The 25,532-nt window shown below is 41.0% G+C and overlaps 1 protein-coding gene across 2 annotated transcripts; it reads left to right on the forward strand.

Annotated features, from left to right (window-relative positions):
• Nucleotides 1–3,762: 3,762 nt before the first annotated feature.
• Nucleotides 3,763–24,638, forward strand: LOC119128879 (sodium bicarbonate transporter-like protein 11). Of its 2 annotated transcripts, none has more exons than XM_037261731.1 (20): nucleotides 3,763–3,938; nucleotides 12,623–12,673; nucleotides 13,775–13,855; nucleotides 14,087–14,130; nucleotides 14,675–14,894; nucleotides 14,973–15,054; nucleotides 15,283–15,406; nucleotides 15,740–15,949; nucleotides 16,067–16,151; nucleotides 16,263–16,388; nucleotides 16,769–16,882; nucleotides 17,136–17,268; nucleotides 17,543–17,616; nucleotides 18,569–18,842; nucleotides 20,320–20,426; nucleotides 20,502–20,667; nucleotides 21,228–21,401; nucleotides 21,668–21,863; nucleotides 22,783–22,952; nucleotides 23,604–24,638. In XM_037261731.1, the coding sequence occupies exons 1-20, from the start codon at nucleotides 3,875–3,877 to the stop codon at nucleotides 23,668–23,670; spliced, it is 2,562 nt and encodes an 853-aa protein (XP_037117626.1). In that variant the 5' UTR covers nucleotides 3,763–3,874; the 3' UTR covers nucleotides 23,671–24,638. The 2 variants fall into 2 exon arrangements, with proteins under 2 accessions (XP_037117626.1, XP_037117627.1); XM_037261732.1 differs by lacking the exon at nucleotides 3,763–3,938 and adding an exon at nucleotides 9,468–9,630.
• Nucleotides 24,639–25,532: the final 894 nt, after the last annotated feature.

Genomic DNA, 25,532 nt, shown 5'->3' on the forward strand with positions numbered 1-25,532 from the left:
TTTGAATTTTTTTTTTTGAAATTTTTTGAAAAAAAAAAAACACATATAAGTCGCTCCTGAGTATAAGTCGCCCCCCCACCCAAACTATGAAAAAAACCGCGACTTATAGTCCGAAAATTACGGTACTTGAATAATAGTAGCCCTAGCTGAAGCTCCATGGTACATACATATATCAGGGCTGAAGTGGAGCTGCGATGCTCCCACAGGAAGGTCCCTGATCCAAAACAAAGAACTTTGCACACAAAAAGTTGGTCTAGCCAGAAATGTAAAGAAGTCAAAGTGCTGCGGTTGTAATGATAAAAGCTGCTGTTACAGCAAAACTTCACCTTGGCCTTCATTCAATTGACTAATTAATCAGTAGTTGCATTTGGCCTTTAAGCTCCCCTTGAGTTTTCATTCATTATTGAAGACATTTTGGACAAATAGGTCAACTTGTTCGGTGTCAAAACTCAAACGATGATGTTGTGAATGCGCACAAATAATAATCATATTTGAAGAGACACACCTGAAAATCATGGGATTATTTCCGGTGCATTGTCTTGTTGCTCTTCTACATTTGTTACTATCCCACTGACGAGATAAATGGGCATCCTTGTTTAAAATTGGATTCATTTGATGCACTTGAGCCATGTCCTTTTTTTAACCATTGGTTTATAAACCTTATGTGATCATTTTATGGTGGTACATTTCAGTTTCCGTAGTAAAACCACATTTTTGCTCAACCGTGCATCGTGTGAAATTTTACAATTTCATCCTGACCAAAGCAAAGGCTGAAATGAATGATGACTGGTGTGAGGGGAACCAATTAGTAATCAAAAGACAAAGCACAACAATCAGCGAGTCATCACCTTTGGGGCATAGTGAGTGCTTAACAACACGCTTCTATGATCTTATTCTGTTCTAATCTATCAACCCATCCATTTTCTATCACCGCTTCTCCTTTTCAGGTTCAGGACTTGGCCGGAAAGGAAGACTACACTCTGGAATAGTCGCCTGTCAATCACAGGGCATCTGTTCAAATCATTGTTGCATGGTCCTATAGTCTCCTGTTCACGTGGGAGGACATGCAGAGAGCAGTTTCTATTCCAAGTCGCAGCCTTTGGAAATACTGCCCCCTAAAGCTCTGGACGTGCAGTACAGTTCTGTGGTAGTCCCCTTTACAAATGCAAATGCATAACTCTCGAAGAACTCCAAACTCTCAGTCAACCAGCTGTGATTTCAGCAGATTTGGCAGGGGGAAAAAAAGGAAATTTGGGGTCAAATACAAAGACTAATCATCAATTGGGTTGCTGTTAAAATGACAATGATTTAAAGGAACAAACAGATGTATCAAAATGTTGCAAAAAGTACACTCAGCTTTCCTTGTTACCTGGTACGGCATTACTCGGTAGAACTCTGTCAGGATCGGCTGGGTCTAGCTTACGTACAGAAGCATGTAACTGCCAATATAGAGTGAAACATTTTGACTGGCAAATACAGTTTAATGTACTTTTGGACTTGCATAAAAATAGGTTTGAATGCAAATTATGCATCGCAGACATAATAAAACCATGACATTTTGAATACGGCCATTTTGCCGACAAAAGACAAGGGAAGTGAACATTTTAAAGAAAGTGACTAAGGAATGGCTGAAAAGGCTTTATGTTGGTCTCTATGTACAGAATGAACAAAAAATATCATCTTGCATTAAGTCAATAAAATACTGCCAGAAAAGTATATTCTATATTGTGCTGTAATTGGCCAGTCTGTGTTTGTGTGGAATGACTTTGGCAAAAGTCAATTTGTCACATGATTTGGCTAACTAACAAGTGAGTCTTTCAACTTTGCAAATTAACAGTGCCCTGTAGTCTGTTCAAACAAACACTACAACTGTTTTCCTTCTGGTCAGGCTGAACAAATTTCATCTGAGTGCTGACCAAATGATGAGAACTGGGAACAACGGTCTTCTAGGACAAAAAATTGATTTGACCTAAATCAGACGTAATAATGTTTCCACTCTGAAACCAAACTTGAGGGAAACATAGTGATTTACCAAATAATTTGTCATCGACGATTCTTGCGTGAAATAAGTTTGTGTGGATGTGTGTGTGTGTGTGTTATGTGTGTGTGTGTTCTCTTCTGTGATGTCTGTTACCTTATTAGTGCTACCTCACTGCTCAACCAGAAAATGTCACCAATCAGGGTCATTATGGCAAACCGCCTCTTTGGATCCCAAATAGTTACTATACGCTCGATCCTTGTGTTCAGCTCTGAAACAGAGCAGACTTCCAGCAGGGGCAAAGGTTATGTATTACCTAATTGTTGTTCATTAACTGACCAAAACGCATGTGACCTCTTCGTAATAGCTCTTCTTATCAGATTGCCTTCATTTAACTCCACCTATCACAGTGCATCACAGACCGTGCGAGGTGCCCACGTCAAAAACGTAGAAACTAATTTGGCCATATTTGGCAAAATTCTCATGAAGTCCCACTTTTCAAGAGACTCCCAAAAAGGCATGTTTGTTCAACCATTAAATAAATACTAAATAAATGAGAGAGAGAGAGAGAGAGAGAGAGAGAGAGACAGAGAGAGAGAGAGAGACAGAGAGAGAGAGAGAGAGAGAGAGAGAGAGAGAGAGAGAGAGAGAGAGAGAGAGAGAGAGAGAGAGAGAGAGAGAGAGAGAGAGAGAAAGAGCATTTCGGATATTTGTATCATCTTATTGATACACATCTAATCTCCCACCATAAAATCAAAATATTTGACATTTTACATGACACCATATAGTTGAAGATCCACTCCCTGATTACTGGAGTTTGGAAGCTGTAAAGATAGGTAGGTGAAAAGAGAGAGACAGAGATCGACAGAGAGACAGACAGACACAGACAGACGGACGGACGGACGTAAGGACTGACTAATAGTATAAATTTCTCCATTTGGGATTTTGAAAGTTCAAACTGTGACACACTTCATAACAAGTGTGGGTTAAATTGGGATGAACAAACATCTTGAAGGCAAGGTGGGATTGTGGTGATAATTTGAAGCAACTGCTGTGGCCCCAGAGAAAGAAGTAACATTAGCAAGCAATTCATTCCTTTTCTCCGAGGGGCCTGACACAATCGGTGACAGATTACACATGACGGTAGATTATTTCTGTCAATTCATGTGGAGAGTGGAAACCTCTGTGAGCTACCACTAGGCCTAATGAGCTGTCATCCAAATTACATGATATCAGACAATATAATCTACTTTGGCTCATACAATATCAATACCAGACAATACTTGGAAAATGATGGTACAGCTCAGGGTAGTCCTGATATCATAAACCAATAAAGCAGTGTTTATAGTGATTGTCTTGCAAAATATTGCTGTGTTGTCATAAAAATAAAGTACATAATAAATAAAAATAAAAATCTCAAAGATTTATTGCTACATATCACAAACTTGCCTGCCCGTTCAAAGTCCCGTGGTATTTTTAGCAAGCAATAGTCTTTTGTAACATGACAGTACTACTGCAAGATTTTAGTTTCAATGCAAATTCGCCTTCCTGGAATGCTTCAGACAAACGTAAGTGCATCAAATGCATTCATGGTTTAGCATAGCCATCAAGTGAATACCAAAAGGGAGCCATCAAGCATTGGCTGTGGTGCCCTCACACCTTCCTCCCCCATCTCCATGCTTCTCCCGAATGCTTCCTTAATAACTCTTGCCTCAAGCTGATTGGAAGAGAGGACATTAAGGTGTTACTCATTGGCGGTGACCGACTCCCATCTACCTGTGGCCCTCGCAATCGGAGGCTGCTTGACACGACATCAACGTTGCCTTACTTCTCTCTCTCCCTGTGGCCCAAAGTATAACTTATCACAGCTTTTGGGCAACTTTGGAGGAGTGTCGCATGACGAGAATGAAAAAGAAAACTGATGCCACGCCAACAGTCACGCTCAATCGTTTTGTTCAAGGTAAGAATGAAAATATTGTTTTAATTTAATTAATTAATGTAGTTGGAACACAGAAGAAGCCAATCTATATTTTGCTTGCATCAATTGCTATAAACACACTGTGCATCATAAGTAGCCTTTTGAACTAGGGACACTTACCATTCTAGAAAGCTTGCTATTTTATTTGATGATCATTTTCTTTTCTTTAGTTTTGCCAAAACCTATTGGTTTACACGACTATAAGTAAAACCATGCTACCTCTTCTCTTCACTCAACTCCACTTATATTACTTATATAGCGCGTTCACAACCGCTGCAGCTCTAACAAAGCACTTTATAGAACACATGAGATAAAACATTAACAACACAAGAAAAACAAAGCAACTAAATCTTTTCCTCCACTCCCCCTCCTAGAATACATATGAACTTGAAACAAGCTAGCAGTGCTTTCTCACTCATAAATTCCAAACCATTTCCACAAACTGAATATTCTACCAACGACGAGCATAGGGATGAAAGGGGATGCAACCAATGACTCCACAACAACTGCAGTCTTGCCAATGGGTGGATGCGTAAACAATTTACTGACTAAAGAGGGCAATCTGTAAGCGTTTTATTTCCGAAATAACTCTTCATTTTGGTTGCCATCAATGATTCAGTAAGCAGTTATGAGTAATGCTGCCTTGTGTGTCTGCACATATTTTAATGTTTGACGGGCAAAAAGACAAATAGACGCGCACCCTGTTGTACATTTATTGTCTCACGAGGTAGAATATTATCCACACGCTCATTCAGTAGCATTTATATGTGATCCAGAGCCTAATTAAAAAACAAGTGTGCCTGCTGGTTCTCTGCTGCCACCGTCGCCCACACGTGTTTTTGTGGATTTATTGTTGTTTTCCGGCAGAATTTGTGGGAATGTTGTTTGGTTTGAGAATTGTGCTATTCTTAACTAGTCAAATTAAATGACGTTTGTTTTCCTGATAATTTTTTCCTACTGCCCTCGATTCTGAAAAACCAAAACATCCTTTCCTGCATGTATTGTTTTTATCCCTCTACTTCTGCCCCTCCCATTGTTCTTTGGAGTTAGATTAATGTGTTACCGTACCGTAAAATCCACAAAGGTTGCCCTTGCATAGAAGATTAGTTTATTAATGCAGCATTTTGTTGCTGATTGCTTAGTGGTCACTGTTTGACCAGCACAGGTGATGTTGAAAGTTCAAGCAAGTATGCAGACAAGGAAGGAAAAGGCCTCAAAGCTGAATCGCTACAAGGAGATGAGCGTCGTTATTCATCGATGGGAGTTGATGGGGTGAAGCTGCGAGGATTACCATTTGCGGCAGGCGCATGAAAATGCAAGCCTTTGTGTTCTAATGCAGAAAAACACTCACCTGCAGTTTCTTTCCCACTAAGAGCTTGCAAAATTGCAAAATACAAGACTCGACATGCATCTTTTTTTTGTTTACTGAAGCAGGATATTGTCACAATGTGAGCAGCAATCCTATAATAATAATAACATCAATAACATCAGTGTTAGCATCGGGTGTGAAGTATAGAATTGTATGCCGGCAGGTGTGACATATACTTGTTTTTTCTAGTTGTGTTAAAAATAATCTTTTTTTAGGGTATTAAGTTATTAATTACGCAATTAACAGACAAACTGGGTAGTGTAATCTTTTTGAGTGGTCCCCTAATCCTTCTTTGTGGAAATGTCCCAGTTTTGGGGCAGTGGCCATGGCCTTGAAACAGTTTGAATTAAATTTCCATAAGGGACAATTTTGGTTTCTGTCAACCACTGTCATCAAAACATCAGATGGGTTGTGTTTAGTGAATAACTAGGGCAGCAGGGGATAAATGGCGTGTGGGACCAAAGATTTCAAAGTTTGTCGCCCCCTCCGTCCACACCCACTGTTAGAATATTGGCACGAGAAGAACCCTAAGCAATGAAATGGATTTAATCTCAATCTTTTAAAATGTTCACGACGGGCTCTGTTGTCATTTCCCTTCATCTGCTGCGAATCTGTGTCCAAGAGGTACTGATTTAAGTCTGGCGTGTGTGCGATCAACTGATGAATAAACGGGCAGAATGGTGCAGAATTAGATAAAACAAACCAAAATGATGCAACAATTCTCAATATGGGATCATGAATAGAAGTATACACATATATATACATATATATATATATATATATATACAAGTATATATACCGTAAATTCCGGACTATAAGCCGCACCGGATTATAAGCCGCACCAGCTAAAATTGGGGGATATTTTAGTTTTTTTCTTATATAAGCCGCACCGGACTATAAGCCGCACGTGCACACGGGTTTTTTACAAAGAAAGACCGTTCACAGAAAGCCTTTTTAAAGTTTTAATAACATACTTTAACATGTCTTTCTAAACATTGCCTGTGACGCAGCAGTAGTACCGCAGCAACACGGAAGTGTGCACGCGAGTTATTAACAAAGAAAGACTGGACACAGAAATCTTTTTTAAAGTTTTAATAACATACCTTAACATTTCTTTCCAACGCGAGTTATTAACAAAGAAAGACTGGACACAGAAAGCTTTTTTAAAGTTTTAATAACATACCTTAACATTTCTTTCCAAACACTGCCCGTGCCGCGGCAGTAATACCGCAGCAACACGGAAGTAACACAAGACTAATAGGGCTGGATTAAAAAAAACATACCCGGTAAAAGTCACTGAGACGCGGCGGTAACACAGCAGCAACACGGTAGTACAGCACCAACAGGGCTCGTTAAAAAACATACCAGTAAAAGTAAAAAAAGAGCTTCATCGTCTTCATCTTCCTCCTGTGCACTGAAACCATCGAAGTCTTCCTCCTCAGCGTCCGATTGGAATAGCGTTAGATATCCTTCGCCTCACACTTTCTCAGTCTCTCTTTCGTCGTCGCTTTTATGCATTTCTTCGAGTGTGATGAGGGTCTGTTCATGCTAATTTTATTCATGCACGAAGCGCTAAATTACATTAAACTAGCGAGCGACACGTATAGCTCCAGAGTAGACGGGACCACGAAATAAAGAAAAGGGTGACGGAAGACAATGTCATCAACATCGACTGCCTTTAGCTTAAAAGCGGCATCATATGCATTTCTTTTGTCCTCCATAATGACGGTTTGTGTATAAAAGCTCCCTTTCAGTAATGTCCGTCTTGATCTCGTTCTGTCTCTTCTTCGTGTGAATTATACGCCTATCAAAACACAAACTAGCACGTCTTCTTCGGCGCATTATCTCTTCTTCGTCTGTCTCTTCTTAGCTCCCTTCGGTTGCCATGGTGATACTTAGTGTTGGCAAAGCTTCAGGGGAAGTCGCTTCCATCGTAGATGATGGGCTTTTCCATGGTCAGATGATAGAAGACTTTCTTGGAGATAAATCGTGAGAAGGAGTTGTCGAAGATGAGCGCGTAGGTTCCCGGCCGACGCACTTTTAGCTGTCCCTGAATGGTCTCTTTGTGAGAATTGCAGCGCGTCAGTGGAATGAGAACCTTTGATCGCTCCAATTGATCATCAGCATTTTCCCGGTAAACCACACTAAAGGAAATGCTTTTTGGTTCCGAAGAAAACATCCAGCCGATGCTCGGCCCCGCGTCAGCCACCGCAACGGTCACCACGCTGTAACAGCTGGATTTGATGAAGAGCTCCCGCGAGCCGTCGCCAAACTGGGAAATATCCTCGATGCTGAGCGGGACGGCCATCGTGAGTTCTCCGGACTTGAGAAGGTTGATTTCCGAATCCTGTACAGTGGCAACGTTCTCCTCTGGCTCGTCAGGGGCTAATTCTCCTACGCCTATATTCAGGGATCCGGATGGCCTTTGCTCGTGCTCTGCCTCAAATTAACCTTCTGAATAAAATGCATTAAAAGTTCACGTTCATTACAACTTGTTTTTGGTGAGCAAAATGTCAGAAGAATTGAATTTAAATGCTGATTGATTGGGTTTTAATACAATGCAGATGGTCCAAACAGCGCCACTGCTTTGTGTAATCTCTGAGTCACATGGCAGAGTAAGAGAAAGGGTTTAGAGCCCTTTGACGCAGGTCACCTAGCGTGCATTCCTACTAAAGCTCATAATAGTCACAAGCAACACAGCCAGAATAAGCAGCAGCCATAGTAGTGTTTCAAAATAGTATTTTTGTTGTTGTTTTTTTCTTCAAGATACCGCAGTGTATAAAAGTGATCAAGTCATCACAAAAATCACGAAAAAATCCTTATATAAGCCGCACCTGACTATAAGCCGCAGGGTTCAAAATTTTGGAAAAAAGTCGCGGCTTATAGTCCGGAATTTACGGTATATAATTTCTTCCACATATACAAATATGGAAGAAAAAAACATAATCCGAAAATAAATCACGGATGAAATTGAAAAAAGACTTCTGATTGAAATGTCGCTTGCAAAATATTTAAATACTGCACAGTAATTTAAAATGTTACCACCCATATATGATAATTCCATTCGGTACATGTAACATGGATCTTGCTCAGCCTTTCATGAGCTTTGGTGCCATCTAGAGCCTTTTATGCTGCATTGGTGTACAAATAATGCTTCTGTCTCAAGATGGCACATATGTATTTATAGTTGCCTCAATCCAATTAAAATAGATTGTAATTCCATTCACATACTTTGAAGGTCATATTAGTATTCCTCACTGTACTTAAGGTAAAAACTGGCCATGCTGGCAGATGAACGCAATGCAATGAAGACTGTAACCGGCTTGAAGACCAGCTCACTTCTCGGCCAAAGTCTGCAGCTCTGTGCTATTGGAAATAAATGGATATCCTGCGTAATGATTGCAGCAACAAGGGCAGTGCAGTAAAGGCAACTTTTCAAGGGTTAGGAGCCGAGCAAATAATTGACACCTACCAATTGCTGGGCCAAACTGTAGTTGCCACACGATGGCGGCAAAGCAACCTTTTCTATAAACATGACCACTTCTCTCCTTGGATCAACATAGGTGCTTGGCAATAAGCTACAGAAAGCAGAAATGGCAGAAATATTTTTGTATTGGACAGGTCTGTGAACACACAGTATGATACATAACAATGCAAATTAGAACAAAAATTGTGATACCTCCATGCCCGCATCAGTTGAAACCAGTCTTTATTCTATTTATAAAACTCAGATGTTGTGCAAGTGTTCCTAATTTTACTGCGTGAATATTAGTAGTTGTGCTATAACATGAGCCCTCTCATAGACAGATCAGGAACATAAACTGGCCTCCACCCCAACACGTCACCTAACCACTTCCTCTTTCGAAACCATGTGCTGCTGGAACAGGTCGTACGACTTCCACATTGGTGACAGAGAGAGAGAGAGAGAGACAGAGAGCGAGGGAGACAGAGAGACACAGAGAGAGACAGAGAGAAAGAGTGAGAGAGAGAAAGAGAAAGAGTGAGAGTGAGTGCGAGAGTGAGTGCGAGTGAGTGTGAGAGACAGAGAGAGAGAGAGAGAGAGAGAGAGAGAGAGAGAGAGAGAGAGAGAGAGAGAGAGAGAGCGAGAGAGAAAGAAAGGGAGAGCAAAAAAGAGAAAGAAAGAGAGGGGGGGCAGAAGGGGATGACACCGGCACCGGAGAGAGAGAGAGAGAGAAAGATGGGATGTACAGAGCAGACATGAAAATGATGGGTTGACCTCTTGTAAGCATCTCAGACCCCTGGAGAACATGGAGGACAAAAAAGTCCTCCATTTTGTGCCGGCCGGTAAGTTTTTTTTTTTTTTAATATCTGTGTGAGTCTGGAGGCGTGGGGTTGCATATGTGAATGTGTGTGCTTAGAAGGTTTCCCATGGTGCAACCTGAGCCACCTTATATCACGTGGAGTGGAGAACTCTGCTATGCCTTTGGAGTGATGATTTATGATGAAATGTTTGTTCACTCTTATTATGTGCAGCATGTCTGTAATACAAATAAAGTCAATATTTGCAACCAAGCAATAACAGGGTTTGGCATAAGTGAGGCAGTGCATCATCATAGCCAAACTAGATTTTCTGGTACTGGCGTCTTTTAGTCGCCACAAACCGATTAAATCTCAAGCACAGGTCACAGATTAAAAAGATTAGAAAGAAGAAAAATGTCTCGTGTTTGAACTCTGGCAAACCTTTTGTTTTCAACTGACATGATGTATCCCAGTTTTTACTGTATCATTTAAGTGGTTGTTATTGTATAATGTCAAAAGATTTACATCTACTCATGTCTTCAGATAGCATTTATGGCTGAGATTATTGTTGGTCCACTGACTACGTCCACTGTGGCGGATGAGCGAACATCAGGTGGTTTTCAGTCGCAAGACTTTGAGGTGTTGAAGTGGACTGAGCTGTGAGGCTTTCCTTCCTGCTATTTGCTTTATTTGCCGTTCGAACATGTACATTGGGACTTCAAGTACAAACACAGTGCACCTAGCAATTAGGTCGACTGAGCTTCAAGACACAAGAGAAAAGCCCAAACCTGTAGAACTTTCTTTCAGACACACTACAAGAATTCTGTCTGTTACCTTTAGGCAGTTGAAATGATGCTGCATGATTAAAGGCAGCCCAGTGTATCTAGAAATTTGTTTTGGTGTCTCAGGGTTTGCACGGTTAAAAACACTGATTGTGCTTACATGCTCCCACTGTGCAAGGTTATCACATGTACAGTTGCCACATTGTCTCCAATAGTGGCCAGAAGTATTTATTTGCAAGGAAGGCCAGATGCTGAAAAGGCATAATTGGGTGCGTGTGTTTTTCAATCTGAAAACCCAAACAAACAAAGTGTCTCGGCATTTCAGACGAAAACTTCAAAACAATCGGAGTTGAAGTGAACGCGCGCCTACAAACTGACTTTTTTTATTCTTAGTATTTCCCTCCACTTGCATTGCATTGTTCTCTGAATATAACTTTTTTTGTTTGTGTATTTGTGGATTTTGATTCACAAATACACCTCTGAGTGAATTTCTGTGGTACTCATCCTCAGCGGCGGCTCGGTGGGGCACTGGGTAGCATGTCCGCCTCACAGTTAGGAGGGTGCGGGTTCGATTCCACCTCCGGCCCTCCCTGTGTGGAGTTTGCATGTTCTCCCCGGGCCCGCGTGGGTTTTCTCCGGGCACTCTGGTTTCCTCCCACATCCCAAAAACATGCTTGGTAGGCCGATTGAAGACTCCAAATTGTCCCTAGGTGTGAGTGCGAGTGCAAATGGTTGTTTGTCTATGTGTGCCCTGCAATTGGCTGGCAACCGGTTCAGGGTGTCCCCCGCCTACTGCCCGATGTCGGCTGGGATAGGCTCCAGCACACCCGCGAACCCCGTGGGGACTAAGCGGTTCAGAAGATGGATGGATTTATCCTCAGGTACTTCAGATTTTCAGGCCATGGGGAAAGGAGGCTTGGGAACTTTCTGTGCTAATCTGCTATAAAACCAAGTTGAATTCAAGAGGCTTCTGAGCCAAACAGCTCATTTTTACACAAACATGACGACTGCTTAGAAAAACACAGGGCACAGCTGCTCTCTGGTTTTCATTGTAAGAGAGAGTGGAACGTGTTTTCCACTTCTCACCTCCTGCTATTGCTGGCCTTCACCTTTTGAAAAACAAAAAAACAACATATTGTGCTAGTGTGTCACAGAAGTGTTAGTTTAACAACGGTGACACTGTTCAAAAAACCATGCGTCAACATAGGCCAATAAGGACCGACCCTCAGGCCATTTAACGTCTAGAACCTCTCAGATAAATCATGCCTATAGTTAAATAACCCCCCCCCCCCCCAAACATATTAGAACTGTGCCCCCTATAGTTCCACCGAAATATGTTTTTAGCAATAGATTATATTTTAATGGGAGTTTCCCCCCAGTTCACACAGAGGTCCCGCAGTACACGGTCCGAGAAAGCACGCTCAGTTACAAGCCTATTTATTGTTTTTCATTTGGTTGTTTTGCATTTATTACCTAGAGGAACTATATGTGGAATTTTCAAACTAATAGTCACTATAAATAGAATTCCATTACTGTGTTAGTATATGGCAGGTTAGTGACCGACTGCGGCGCATTTCGACTTGCCTACAAATTTGAGCAGGTGTCTTTACATCGACAACAGCGCCCCCCTAAACACTAAGCGCGAACAGCAAGACCCCTACTAAAATGATGGTACAGAAAATGGACAAATGAATGCAAACCGAATACACTCTCTAAAGACAATTAAATAACTAGTATATGAAGTGTCAAAATTGATTAGCGTGTGGCCACGGAAGATGAGCTCACAAATGACAACTTCACTTGATACAATTCCAGAAAGGTGGCGTGGACCATACAGTAAAACAAACACATACCTTGCGTAACTTAATCTTACTAGCGTTACATTGTTTGTTCTTCGTTTCAGCTGTGCTTGCTTTAAATGCTTGAAAAACCGAGTTGAGTTATATTCATTGTGTAAAGTGTTTTCTAATGTTTTGCACTTTATATGGATGAATAAAGTACTGCGATGATTACATTATTACTTGCGCAATTTGATAGCCTCAATTAAAAGCGAGCTATTTGGAATATAGCTCTAAATTTAATAAATACATTTATAAATAAATAAATGATAAATAAACAAATTTAAGACTAAATTTCTAACAACATTTGGGTGTAAAAATGTGTGTTGAAGAGTTTGTTTTGTCTGAATAAATGCTCAATGAATAATGGAGCATATTTGGATAAAAACAGACATGACTTTGTTTTGTGTTCCACAGAGACGCCGCCAACTGGGAGCTCCAAGAATGGATATGTGTTCCAGGAGATGGGTATTTGTGCTGATTTCTTTGAACACAGTGCTATCACTTTCCTTTCAGGCTCAGCTTAACAAATGTTTGCATGGACAAGCATTCCATCCCATAAACATAATGACCCTGAGTGACATTTAAAATTCTATTCACAGCTAGCACTTTGCTGTACTTGGAGTGAGCCAACCTCTGCACAGTTTTTGCTAATTGTATGCTTAAGTTGTTCTTTTGTGCACAAAAATGACAAACAATAGGGGGAAATGGCTTACTGGTGAGAATGAAGTAATAGTGGTTATATGGACCTTAAAATGGAATAAATGCTTCAACAGCTTTCCATAAAAAACTTTTTGTTAGTGGACAACTTTGGCATACTAGTAGGGCAGCTCCATGTTCTATTACCGTGGAGCACTTTTCACTCTATAGTAAGGACTAGTAGTGCAAAGTCGTTCTACTTGTGGGCCAAACCTCTCCTATGGTTATATTCCACAGCCATAAAATCAAGTTTAAGGTCGAGGTAGCGGCTAGTATGCATACTAGTAAGACAAATTTGGCATATTACATATAAGAAGTTGGTCTACTTACTAGTGAGGACAAAGTGTACTCGTAAATGTACTTTTAAAGGAAATAAAATAATTACTTAAATGGCTTGCCATACTTATTTCAAATGCATGCTGTCCCCTTGCAGGATTGTTGAGTCTTAATTAGTGGACTCACATAATGAGGTGGATCATTTCTAAGTGGAGCAATCATCACTCATGAAAGCTTTTTGCTTAATTCCCTGATTCAGAGACCCGTGTTCCTTTTAATCAGCTTCCATAGTGCATTTATCTTCGGTAAAATGAAGGAATTCACAAGGAAGTGCAATTTGCTATATTGCTATAGGTATTGTATAAAGACGTTTCTTTTTAAATATTTATTTTATTGTCTCTCTCTCTCTCCTTGTGGCCTGATACTGGCTAATTATAGACACTGTTAATGTGGCTAGTATAACACCTTCAGTTCAATAAAGGATTCATTTACCTCACAGAGTGCCAACGAATGAAATCAATATGACTTGTTTTGCGTAAATCAATTACTTTTATGCTATACTGGCTTAAAAGTACACAATTGGTGCATCTGCAGAGATGCGCGATGGGGAACAAGAGGCAACGATCCCGCACCAGGACCCTATCTATGACAATACCAGCCAACTCAGCGTCTCAGGTATGACAAAGAACACTACCAGTGTTTGTGTCTAATTAATTACATGAATTAATCTAATTAATCACATTTTAATCCCATATATGAGATAAAAGATCTAAATCTGACATTCATCCAAATCTCGAAAACCTCTGACCAATGTTTGCTTATTCACAGTCACTCAACAGGCAACTTGATGAAAACTGATCCAATCCGCATTTATTTTTGTGTTGTAAATAATGTTTATATTCACAGACAAAGAAGGTCCAGGGTTTGGCCTTTTAAACACAACAAGAAAGGTAAAAAACACCCTTTTTTTCCTCAAATCATTTTGAACAAAGCTTATATTAAGCTCTGAATAGCACATGCAAACGAACCCATTATATACATGAAGTGTGTCATGAAATATATAATTAAAATCCAAATATGTTGCATCCCTTCAATCAAACACACTTTCCCAGGATTGTACGCCACGCTTTTATGTATGCTTGGTGTTTTTTTTCTGAGATCCTCCGCTCGGCATGCCATAGTTATTGTCCTTCTTTGAGTTACAAACCATGTATGTTGCTATTGCTTTACCCCTGATTTTTTCAAGAATGTCATCATTTAAAAGAAATGTAATCATTCTTGGTATTACCACCATGATTCTTGCTTCAATTAAGTGGCCTCTGCCCTCCGCATCATAGGAGACTGATTGGTGGATTGCCCGGTTTTGGGTTAGGCAATTAAGTCTTGACAGAAATCGATGTCAAAGTCAAGTCTTTAGTAAGGCCAAGCAAGTGCTAAAATTGGTGACTAAAGTCTGAGTCAAATCATGACACCCCCCGCAACTCTGCCTCGTAGTATGTGAAGCCGATGGACTTTAGCGAGGAGGTGCGCGCCCACAGAGACGTGGACACCTTCCTGGCCCAGGCAAGCGTCCTCCTGGACGAGAGAGCGTCCACTCTGGATGAGGTCCTGAGACGGATGTTGAACAGCCTAGCGGAGGATGGCCACACCGGCTGTGACGTGAACCAGATCATGGAGTCGCTATTCACAGATGCAGGAGGGAAGGAGCCGGGAGGTAGGAAAGTGAATCATGAAATGAAATAAGGGATTTGGAATTGGATCATTTCGACTTGTTTTGTTTGTATGCCAACAGTTCATCTGCTGTCAGAAACCATTCAAGGGGTGACCGCGACATCCACGGGGATTCATTACCAGCAGTCATGGCTGTGTATTCTGTGCGTTCATGTCCCTAAGTCTGTGACATTCCTTTTGTAATAACTCTCGCCCCATCATTTTCCACAGAGGTTACTGCATTGCTTTCTTTCCAGTATTTATAATCAAAACACAACAGTGCTTCAGTGGAAAAATTATCCACTTAGTAACAAACTTGATACGCCTGATTTGCTAATATTTCAAATAGCGGGCATTAAAGTGAGTGAGTTCACTCTCTCTGTTTTGTTTAGATGCAGTGTGAGTAGCCTGCAGAGACGCCACATTTGCATTGCACGACTGGAGAGGCCGCAGAACTGGGGAGTGGACTGCTGTGAGGCGCGCTACGTCATTCTCATCCTGGTCCCAGCCAGAACGGTAAGTACACATTTGGTTATTGATCTATGCCACTGATGTACATATGCTGATGGCTAGAACAATTAAATGTTCTTCCATTGAATGGCAAAAGATACGATTAACCTGTGTATCCATCCACTTGTTACCAGTCATACGACTTACTAATTGCTTTGTGTTCAATAACACTCGCTCAGTGTTCACACTAAGTAAATTTGTGGGTAAAATGAGACAAGATCATCGTTATTTATTAAATCATCATTATTTATAAATGACGCCCCTAATGAAGTAGTCTATGTAATTTATTTCATAGCTAACAAACATCCTTGGAACATACCCCTGCTCTATTTTTCACAGAAAAGTACAAAGTCGGCCGTTGAAGCGGGCCGAACCTTTGCCACCATGTTCTCGGATATTTCCTTCAGACAGAGGCTTCTGGAGACAATGACTCTGGAGGAGTTCAAGCAAGAGCTGGTCCGCCAGCGTCAACAACTCTCTGCCTTCACAGAGAAGGTGGCTGTAGATCAGGTGGATAACTCGGATCCACGGCGAGGCAAAGAACTTAAGGTAAGGGAAAGAAATAGCACAAAGGCGATATACAGCACTGACAAAAAAAAAAAAAACTAAATGGGAAATCGGAGGTGCTCAGACTAGACTGAGTGGTTGGTTTTTTTTTCATTGTAGTGTAAAGATTTCTTCAAACCTGGTAAAGGTGTTTACGATGACCTTCGTCGCCGTCTCCCGCTCTACCCTTCTGACTTCACGGATGGTGAGTAACCTTTCTGCTCTCATAAGTGTTGTGCTTTAAATTCCCTTCTGTAAAGGTGTTTTTATTTGAATGTTTTGTGTAAATTACTTTTTTCTTTTAACTTGAATGAAGGTATCATTGGGAAGGACCGCTCTCTGCTGAAGTACACCACTACTGCTATTTTCCTTTACATCGCTATTCTGCTGCCAGCCATCGCCTTTGGTTCTCTCAACGACGAAAGTACAAGAGGGGAAATAGGTACTGACTTCATAAACACATCAGAGTTGGCGACACTATATAACGCTATAGACCAGAGGTGTCAATGTCAAGACCTGGGGGCCAGATCCAGCAAGTAAAGTCAGCCTACATGCCTCTTGCTTAATGGATTTGTTCTTTTTATTTTTGCAGATAATTTGTCTTCGAAACTTTAACTTCAAGAAATTATTTGACAAAGTTTAATTTAGTTCACTCGTAAACGGATTTGATTAAGTCAACAAATGCTAATCAAAACAAGTGACCTCGATAAACCATTGTAACAATTGATGGGCCCGGGGCCACAGGAAAGGTTGGGCTCCGTGGTAAACAAGGTTAAGTATTCCTGCATGTAAACCATCCACCGAGTTGTATACCTTTCACAGATGTTCAGAAGACCATAGTCGGCCAGAGCATCGGAGGGGTGATCTACTCCTTGTTTGCCGGTGCGCCACTTGTCATTCCGTTGACCACTGCCCCATTGGCCATCTTCATTAGTGGTGCGTACTCATACGACATCTGCCGCTGAGATAGTATGGCCCTGAAAAACACAGCTACTGTAAGATACCGTAATTTGATCTGATGAGTATCATGAATCTGAAGTTAAAGTGAATTTGAGTCTTTCATACATTTTAGCAAGACTCCTAAGTGGTGACTGAAGAGTCAGGCCAGGCTTGAGTCAGGCCACGCGACTCGAGTTTCCCACCTCTGCCTATTAAACCAACATAGGCAATCCTTTGGGTTTGATCATAGTTATCCGGGGCATATGTGATGACTACGATCTGGACTTTGACGCTTTCTACGCTTGCATCGGCCTGTGGAACAGTTTATTCCTCATTCTGGGAGGTTTATTTAATGTCAGCCTGGTAATGAAGCTCTTCAAACGGTGAGTGCACTGCAAAACACTCTGTGGGTTTGAGTACATTTCCACAAAGTTAGTTGGCCGGTCTGTTATCCATAAGATATTTAAACTCCTGTTTAAATGTACATAACACTTTGCGCTAAAAAGCACATTGTGACCTCAGGGCAAGGACTTTGATTTTCAAAAGCGGCTGTTATGACTTCTTTTTTACCACATGATGTTTCATTCTGCTGGGTTGTATTGTTATGTCTGCACACTTAGAACTAATCCTGCTATGTTACGGCTCCCCTTCTCACAGCTCCACAGAGGAAGTCATTGCCTTGTTCATCTCCATCGCATTTGTTGTGGATGCATTGAAAGGCACGGTCAAAAGTGAGTACATTAAAGTGTTTTAATTGGCAGAAGGCCAGTATGATTACGGTTTCTCAGTTCACCACACTTATTAGGGCTTATTTAGCAGTAGTACTTCAAATATGTTGTACTTGTTTATTGAGTGTGACTGTCGAATAAGCCATCTAGTCCTAGAAAGTGCAGCGAAACTGGACTATTACACACTATGCTTTTATTTTGAAAGTGTGGCTTTTAACCAGACATACTATTACCTTACGATATGGTATAAGTATTGTTGTCTGTTGAAGACAATACAGAATTTATGGAATACTTCACATGAACCTACATCTGCGGAAGAGGATTAGAAATAAGTCTGTTGAAGACTTAATACAGAATTTATGGAATACTTCACATGAACCTACATCTGCGGAAGAGGATTAGAAATAAATGGCTGCAAAAAACAACCAAAAATCCATCCGTCCATTATCCATACCGCTTTTCCCCATGGGGGTCGCCGGCGTGCTGGAGCCTATCCCAGCAGTTATCGGGCAGCAGGCGGGGAACACCCGAAATTGGTCGTCAGCCAATCGCAGCCAACCTAAAAGAAAAAAAAAAATCACATGTGAAGCCAACAGACAACTATGTATGACATTTGCCTATATTTTCAATTAAAAATAAAGTAAGGAAATATATTTTTTTTAAAAATTGCTCCTTCTTAAACACTTGGTAGTTGATTTCTTTGTCTATTTTTAAGTTGAAATAATTTACATTAATTAGAAAAAAGATTTTTTTTTTGTCGTGACCACTTTCAACATAGTTTATTTTATTTAAATAATAAACACAAATGCAAAATAAGAACATATACGTATATAAAATCATTTTTCTAATTATTTGTGTCTCCCCTAAAAAAGTAAATAAACGAGTAAATACAATTATTACAATGAAAAGTCTTTTCCAATGAATAGTTAATCAAAGATGTCTCTTTTCTTGCCAGTTTTCAAACATTTCTTTCATGAGCCCACACTGGCAACTTCAAATAGCACCGTAGTGCTTCAACAAATCACGGAGGTTCTGGAGAAGATGAACAACCAGACGTCGGGCCATCAAAATGTCGACGGGTCCCCGATGACGGATCGCATTGAGGGGCACACCTCCGTCTTCCTCCCCAGGTCTTTGGTGATTTGCTCCAGAGAGATCCCCATCCTGTGCCTGCTGCTCATGCTGGGCACCTTGTGGCTGGGTTACGCCCTCTACCTCGTCAAGAGGAGGTAGGCCACTGACTGCAACCCGTCCGGAATACTCCACATAAATGGTCAACCACATGACCTTTTTCTTTTTTCTTAATGTCATAAGTATAACATATTCAGATGAGCGTTTCCAAAAAGACTCTGCTAGTCATTATAGTGCCTATCTTCCTAGGTAAAGCATACACACACATTTGAGTTTTCGCCGCCGATTTTTGTTGTAGTTGTTCTCCTGAGAAACCCCACGATATCTCCACTAACAATCATGACACTCCTCCGCCATACTTGATGTCTGGTGCCCTGCCGATGAGATGCTGGCCCCTCTACGGACGATGCTGCTATGCGTATAGGGAGCAGCGGTCCTCCATACTGCACAGTGAATCAGTAAAAGCCTTGTCTCATGTCAGATATTCAAACTCAGTCGGTTTGACAGGTTACAAGAATCTTCTGATATATCATCAGAAAAACTACATATTGCCTGTAACTGTGTCATCCTTAGGTCAACGTATAGAGGCCGATATCCAATTGGACAAAGAAAACACATCTACTGGAAGCAGTGTAACTAAATGCTACAAAACAATGAGTCTATTTATAGACTGTTGGGAAAAAATAATAATTATAATAACAACAATAAGAAGAACAAAAATAGCGTTTCACGTGTCAAACACTTGACTTCCTTTCAAAACTGAATATCTCCCTTTCACAGTCCTAGGAGAGTATTGATTCGCATCGCTGGTTGAGGACTGAATCTCGTTTAAATACAACTGAATAAATATAGACATAAAGTGGATCATTTTGTCCAGATGAAATGAAGTGGGGCGAATGAATAGCCTGAGTAGGTTTCACAGTACTTTTATATATTCCATCTGTCATTGTAAGAGCGGGGAATATTTCACTTTCCACTGCACTCTATTTGTCTGGCAGCCACTGTGACCCATTTGTTTCGGCCACTTGACATGGCGCTGTGAAACGTGGAAAAAAAACGTTTTTTCTCTCCAGGCTTGTTGTGGCAAATATTTTTTATATTACTGTATAAAACACGCCGGCACGGCGAGGTGTCTGGTACTCAAGTACTCCCGTGTTCCAATCTCAGCTTTCCTGTGTGCCGCTTCCTGGGTTAGGCATGCTCCAACTAACCATGACGCAAAACTATGTTACTAAAAGCATTATTAAAAATGGATGGAGTAAAGACTGTGGCAGACCAACGGTAAGGTTGTTTCCTGCAAAGAAGAGGAAAGATTGCAGCATATGTGCAATGCAGTTGGCAAAGTCTTTGGACTAAGATTATAGTGAATTTTGGGTTCAACCTGAAATTTCACCCAAAGGCCAAAATACCCCAATTTTTTGTGAGTGTATAATTTCTTGATAATGGATTATAAGATACATACTGCATCACTAATTATAAAGACATTTACTTTTCTGATCAGTTGTAGCAGCCTGTTCTGATACGATTCAATTTCACAGCCAAATTATGCACTGCTTCTTTTTTCATTCTTTTCAGCCCATATATGAACGGCAAAGTCAGAGAAGTTGTGTCCGACTGCGCCCTGCCCATCTCTGTGCTGGTTTTCTCTTTCATCGGTTCCTACCTCTTCCTGGACATAAAGAGTGAGGGCCCGTTTCCTTTTTCTGTTTTTTTTTTAACCATGTGGCACGTCCTAAAAGTTTGCCCCCTCTCGGCAGTCCCTGTGTTTAGCGTCTACAACGGGCCAGTTTTCAACTACCCGCTCTTTGACAAGCTGTCGGGCCTGAATACTCTGAGCGCCGTTGGCCTCGGCTTCCTCCTTGCCTTGCTCATCTTCATCGACCAGAACATAGTCATTTCGCTCACACATGTACCAGAACACAAGTAAGAGATGGATTTATTTCGTGCTTCTCTGCAAGAACCCAATGTTCACTGCTAGAATCACATACATACATACGTACATACATACATACATACATATGTACATACATACACACACGCACACACATACATATGCACACACACACACATACATACAAACATACATACTGAGGCAAGTCTTGGTAGTACATTAGCTTCGATTGAAACAGAAATTTTAAGACATTGATAAATCACTGTTTTGGGGCATTAACAATGTCAGCGCAATTGCCTTTCATTGGATTCCCATCTTTTCATCCAGAAAACAATGTGAAAATAATTCTGCTCAATTGTCTGTTTCTTGTGGGAATTAAACTCGCTAGCAGCTATTTGAAGAAAATAGTCACCGCAGGGAAGTTGCTAATAGTAACCAAATAGGTAAGTAGCCAACACTGCATCAGTGAACAAGCTCCAATGCGTATAATAAAGAAATATGAAACCTCATGTTACAGTAGCTTTTCAAGTATTTACTGAAAACGTGTAAAGATTAAAAAAAAAGTTGAAACGTATGAATTTGCTGGTTGCAGGCTACTGAAAGGCACAACATTTCACTGGGACTTAGTGCTGACAGGCCTCATCAACATCCTCATGTCCTGTCTGGGGTTGCCATGGATGCACGCCGCCTTCCCGCATTCCTCACTGCATGCCCGTCAGCTGGCCAAAATGGAACAGCACGTGGAGAACGGCCATGTTTACACCACGTGCGTTAACCCAAAAGCCCAAAGACACAACACATAACAAGCACTTGTATCATAAAAACAATACCCCTAATCAGACTCCTTTGCTCTTGGACAAAAAAAAACTTTGGATTATACTTTGTATTTACTTAAGAACACCGGTGCTGAAAACCTTGAATGAGGTGAAACAAAACATGTTTTTGGAACACACTGCAGTGGTTATCTTTTTTGTCTTGGAATGTTGCAAAGCAGCACGTCAAGGACCTCACGGAAGCTTTACCTATTTACAGTATCGTCAGTGTAAAGGAGACACGTCTGACCTCGCTGGTCGCCAACATCCTGATCGGCCTGTCCGCTTTCATGCTTCCCATTCCTCTCCAGTGGATTCCCAAGCCTGTCCTCTACGGGCTCTTCCTCTACATTGCCGCTACATCGCTCGACGGGAACCAGATGGTGGACCGCATGGCTCTGCTGCTGAAGGAACAGGTGTGCATAAATAAGCCCGTTTGGAAAGCGTTTGTCCTTTTCATGTAATGTTGATAGGAATGATGATGGACATTCTGTGGCCCCCTCTCGGCCCCAATGCAAGTGGACCCTTATCTTGCTCCCCTTGAATGAAATTGCCAAGAAGTTAATACAGGAGAACCTTTGTTCTCCTCTATGGTTGTTGTTCACTGGCTTTTTTAAAGGGAGGGTAAACAGAGCGTGGTTCATTTTTCACGCAACTTCTTTTTATCAAGAAAAAAGTTAGTATTTTTTATTTTATCCAATTATTCTGGAAAAATAATGAACCACCGAATGCCTGTAAAACTGTCCACTTTTAAGGAGGAATAGGGCCACGCGCCCATCCCCTCCATGTCTTGGTTGATGACGTCACGGAAGGAAGAGATCACAATTTCCCCATTGGAAATCATTGTAAAGACTATCGCTTAAAATGTGCAAAAACAGCTGTCAAATTTACATGGACATCTCTACTTATGACCACTTCAACATATTAAAAGAATTAGCCTCTCCGTGGCTGATTTACGAGCAAGAAATGAGCAGCCCGTCTGCAGCTGCAGTGCCCTGTCACGTTTGTCTATTTCCTTTCACCAGTCACCAACGGGTCGAGCATCCTGGCTGACACTTTTGTGTTTGCAAATTTCCATTTTTAGCCACTAGGTTTCTTTTCTTTTCTTCTCCTTGTTCGCGTTCTGCAGAAGACCCGTTCAAAGACCACTCACACCGTCACTTTTGAGTTTTTTTTCACTGGGGGAATTGTAGCACTGACATAAATTTTTAATACAGTTCTATCAAACAAGTGCCAATGTTGGGCTCGCTTTACCCTCCCTTTAAAATGTTCAATTACACCTTGAAACAGGGAGAAGAAAAGCAGCTTGTAACCATTTCACATTTGTTGACGTAGACGTCCTATCCCCCGACCCACTACATCCGCCGAGTGCCCCAGAGGAAGGTGCACTTTTTCACCGGGCTGCAGATCATCCAGCTCATTATCCTGTGTGCCTTTGGCATGTATCCTCTGCCCTACATGAAGATGGTCTTCCCTCTACTGATGATCTTGCTCGTCCCCGTCAGGTGAAAAGAGACAAACTTTCATTTCTTTTTTTGTAGTGGCTGAACTAACACACAATACCATTCTGGCATGTCGTCATTGAAATAATGTGGAATTAAAATGCAACATCTGCTGTTCTGTTGAACAGAGAGTTGTTGTCTCTGTCCGTTTTAAGAGTCCCTGCCTGTCATGACATTGAAACCTTTGAGATCTCTCTTCTCAGAGTCAGATCGACATCGCCGCTTTATGTAAATGAACTTTTTTAGTTGGGCGTTTTGTTTATGTAAGTGGACCGAAGGACGTTTTATTGTCTGCAAATGACAGCGTACGACAATGGGAAGACATACAGTGCGTTTGCATTTTCTCTTTCCATGAATGCACTGCTTTCATTGTCACGTTCGCATATAAAGTGAGAGACAGATATTTGAATCATAACTGTCATTTAAATTGACGAACATTTGTGTGTGTAAATGGACAGACTAACATAAACATGTTTCTATATTTTATAAACAAATGCATTATCGTCTTAATAAATGTAAGTACAGACCTCTATCTGTTTACGTTAATAGACTTGCATTGTCTGTTTGGAAATGTAGAAATGAGCACGCTTTATTTTCTTAGACCCATTTTCCAATATGACATTAGTAATATCTTCTTTGTGTGTTTTGCTTCAGGACCTGCTTACTTCCAAGAATTATTGACACTAAGTATCTGGACATCATGGACTCACAGCACATGTAAAAGCAGATGACGATAATGAAGGAAATGGACACTGGACATATCTGCATTTGCTTGTTAACAATCAGTGTAATTATCATTATCATTGTTAATTAAGTACTTGACCAACCATTTTCTGCAAGTTAATTAGTTGCTAATGAGCACAAGCATCCACACACAAAAAAGTGATGTTGTAGTTATTCAGAAATACATTATAACGATGTTCTTTTTCTGTTTTGTTATTTGTATTTTGTATTTCATGTATTTGTCTGTCCATTTAACATTGTTTTCAAACATATGACACATTTTTAGTTCAGCCTCACTTGTGCAATAGAAATTGTTGTACTGACGTTTTAGTATTATAAATCAGTTCATCATTTCAATGAAACTCAGAATCCAGTTGCTGCTGACTTGGTTTCAGAATGTTTCATTTTAAGGATGCGAGTAATGTGATGAAGTATGCTGTGATGTGAAGTGGCTCCGTGCAGCAATGAGGGCATTAAGACAAAGAATGGTCTACAAACGAAGCCCTTCACCGGAGTTAATTGTCCGTTTGGTTTAATTTGACTGAGCAAAAAACACATAGCCTGGGAGTGTCGTGTGAAACTGCTCCAGTAGGAGGCAGTGCAAGCCAAGTAGCTGGATGTATGCGAGCGCTGACGACCTTTGCAGAACAGACAAGCCTCCCAAAACGTCCCAGTTTTTCATGAGCAGTTACTAAAGTGAAGGCTAAGCAGCCTTAGATTTAACAGCGAAATTCCAATTTGTTTCCTCAAACGTCAAATCCGTGAAATAAATGGCCATCAAGCTCCAATTTTCACATCTGTACTCGAAAGAAGTGTTTCCCAACCTTTTTCATCCATGGCACCGTTTCATTGGAGATAATCTCGAGGCACACCACAAACAGAAATCTGTTAAATGTTACACCAGCTTCTATATTAAAACCAAGACATTGTGAAAGTGCTATATGAATAAAGTCCTATATATATAAATCTCACTCTTCATTTCGTCAGCATTACCTGTGACCATGTAAGTTAAAGTGATGTCAATTCAGGAGATGCCAATGATAGCAATGAACATACTCAAGGCATCCATCCATCCATTATCTGTACCACTTGTCCCCACGGGGGTCACAGGCGTGCTGGAGCCTATCCCCGCAATCATCGGGCAGTAGGCAGAGGACACCCTGAACCGATTGCCAGCCAAACGCAGGGCACACAACTAACAACAACCCTCACTCGCACTCACACCTACGGGCACTTTGGACTGTTCAATAGGCCTACCAAGCATGTTTTTTGGATGTGGGAGGAAAACAGAAGACCTGGAGAAAACCCACACAGGCACGGGGAGAACATGCAAACTCCACACAGGGAGCTGGAATCCAACCCGCACGCTCTGAACTGTGAGGCGGACGTGCTAACCAGTGCATCGCTGCGCCACGATGAGAGTGGAATAATTGAATAAAAATAAATATATACTTTTAAAATTGTATTTCTCTTTTTTTTTTAATAAAAGGTTTTAGACAGTGTAAGTAATAAACTATTGAAAGTGATTCAAATCTTTACTGTTCAGGAGTAGCTCTATAAATATTGCAATAAGAACAAAGACGCTGAGTGGTGATCACAGTCAAGATGTCACGACTTGACTGTGTATTTCATGTTGATGAAAATGAACAGTCCAGATTCTCCGGTTGAACTACATGCTGGGGATTTCCGTCATTCTGCAAACGCACCACGGCCGTCAGAGCGTCACTGTTATCAAAAGCACACCGCAGCAAACTTAATATGTGCATATGTAGCACAATCAGACAAGATTCTTAGCCACACATGCATAAACCAGGGTGGGGTGCGGGGCAGGGCGCACAGATACCGACAAACGTCCTATCT

The sequence above is a fragment of the Syngnathus acus genome, chromosome 10, assembly GCF_901709675.1.
Source record: "Syngnathus acus chromosome 10, fSynAcu1.2, whole genome shotgun sequence".
Lineage (NCBI taxonomy): Eukaryota > Metazoa > Chordata > Actinopteri > Syngnathiformes > Syngnathidae > Syngnathus > Syngnathus acus.

What these genes read in the sequence shown, in the direction of transcription:
- LOC119128879 (XM_037261731.1), top strand. Translation starts at nt 3,875, where the DNA reads ATGACGAGAATGAAAAAGAAAACTGATGCCACGCCAACAGTCACGCTC. An exon ending in ATATGTGTTCCAGGAGATGG is followed by an intron (nt 12,674 to 13,774) that starts GTATTTGTGCTG and finishes GTGCATCTGCAG; the next exon opens with AGATGCGCGATGGGGAACAA. An exon ending in AGGAGGGAAGGAGCCGGGAG is followed by an intron (nt 14,895 to 14,972) that starts GTAGGAAAGTGA and finishes GTATGCCAACAG; the next exon opens with TTCATCTGCTGTCAGAAACC.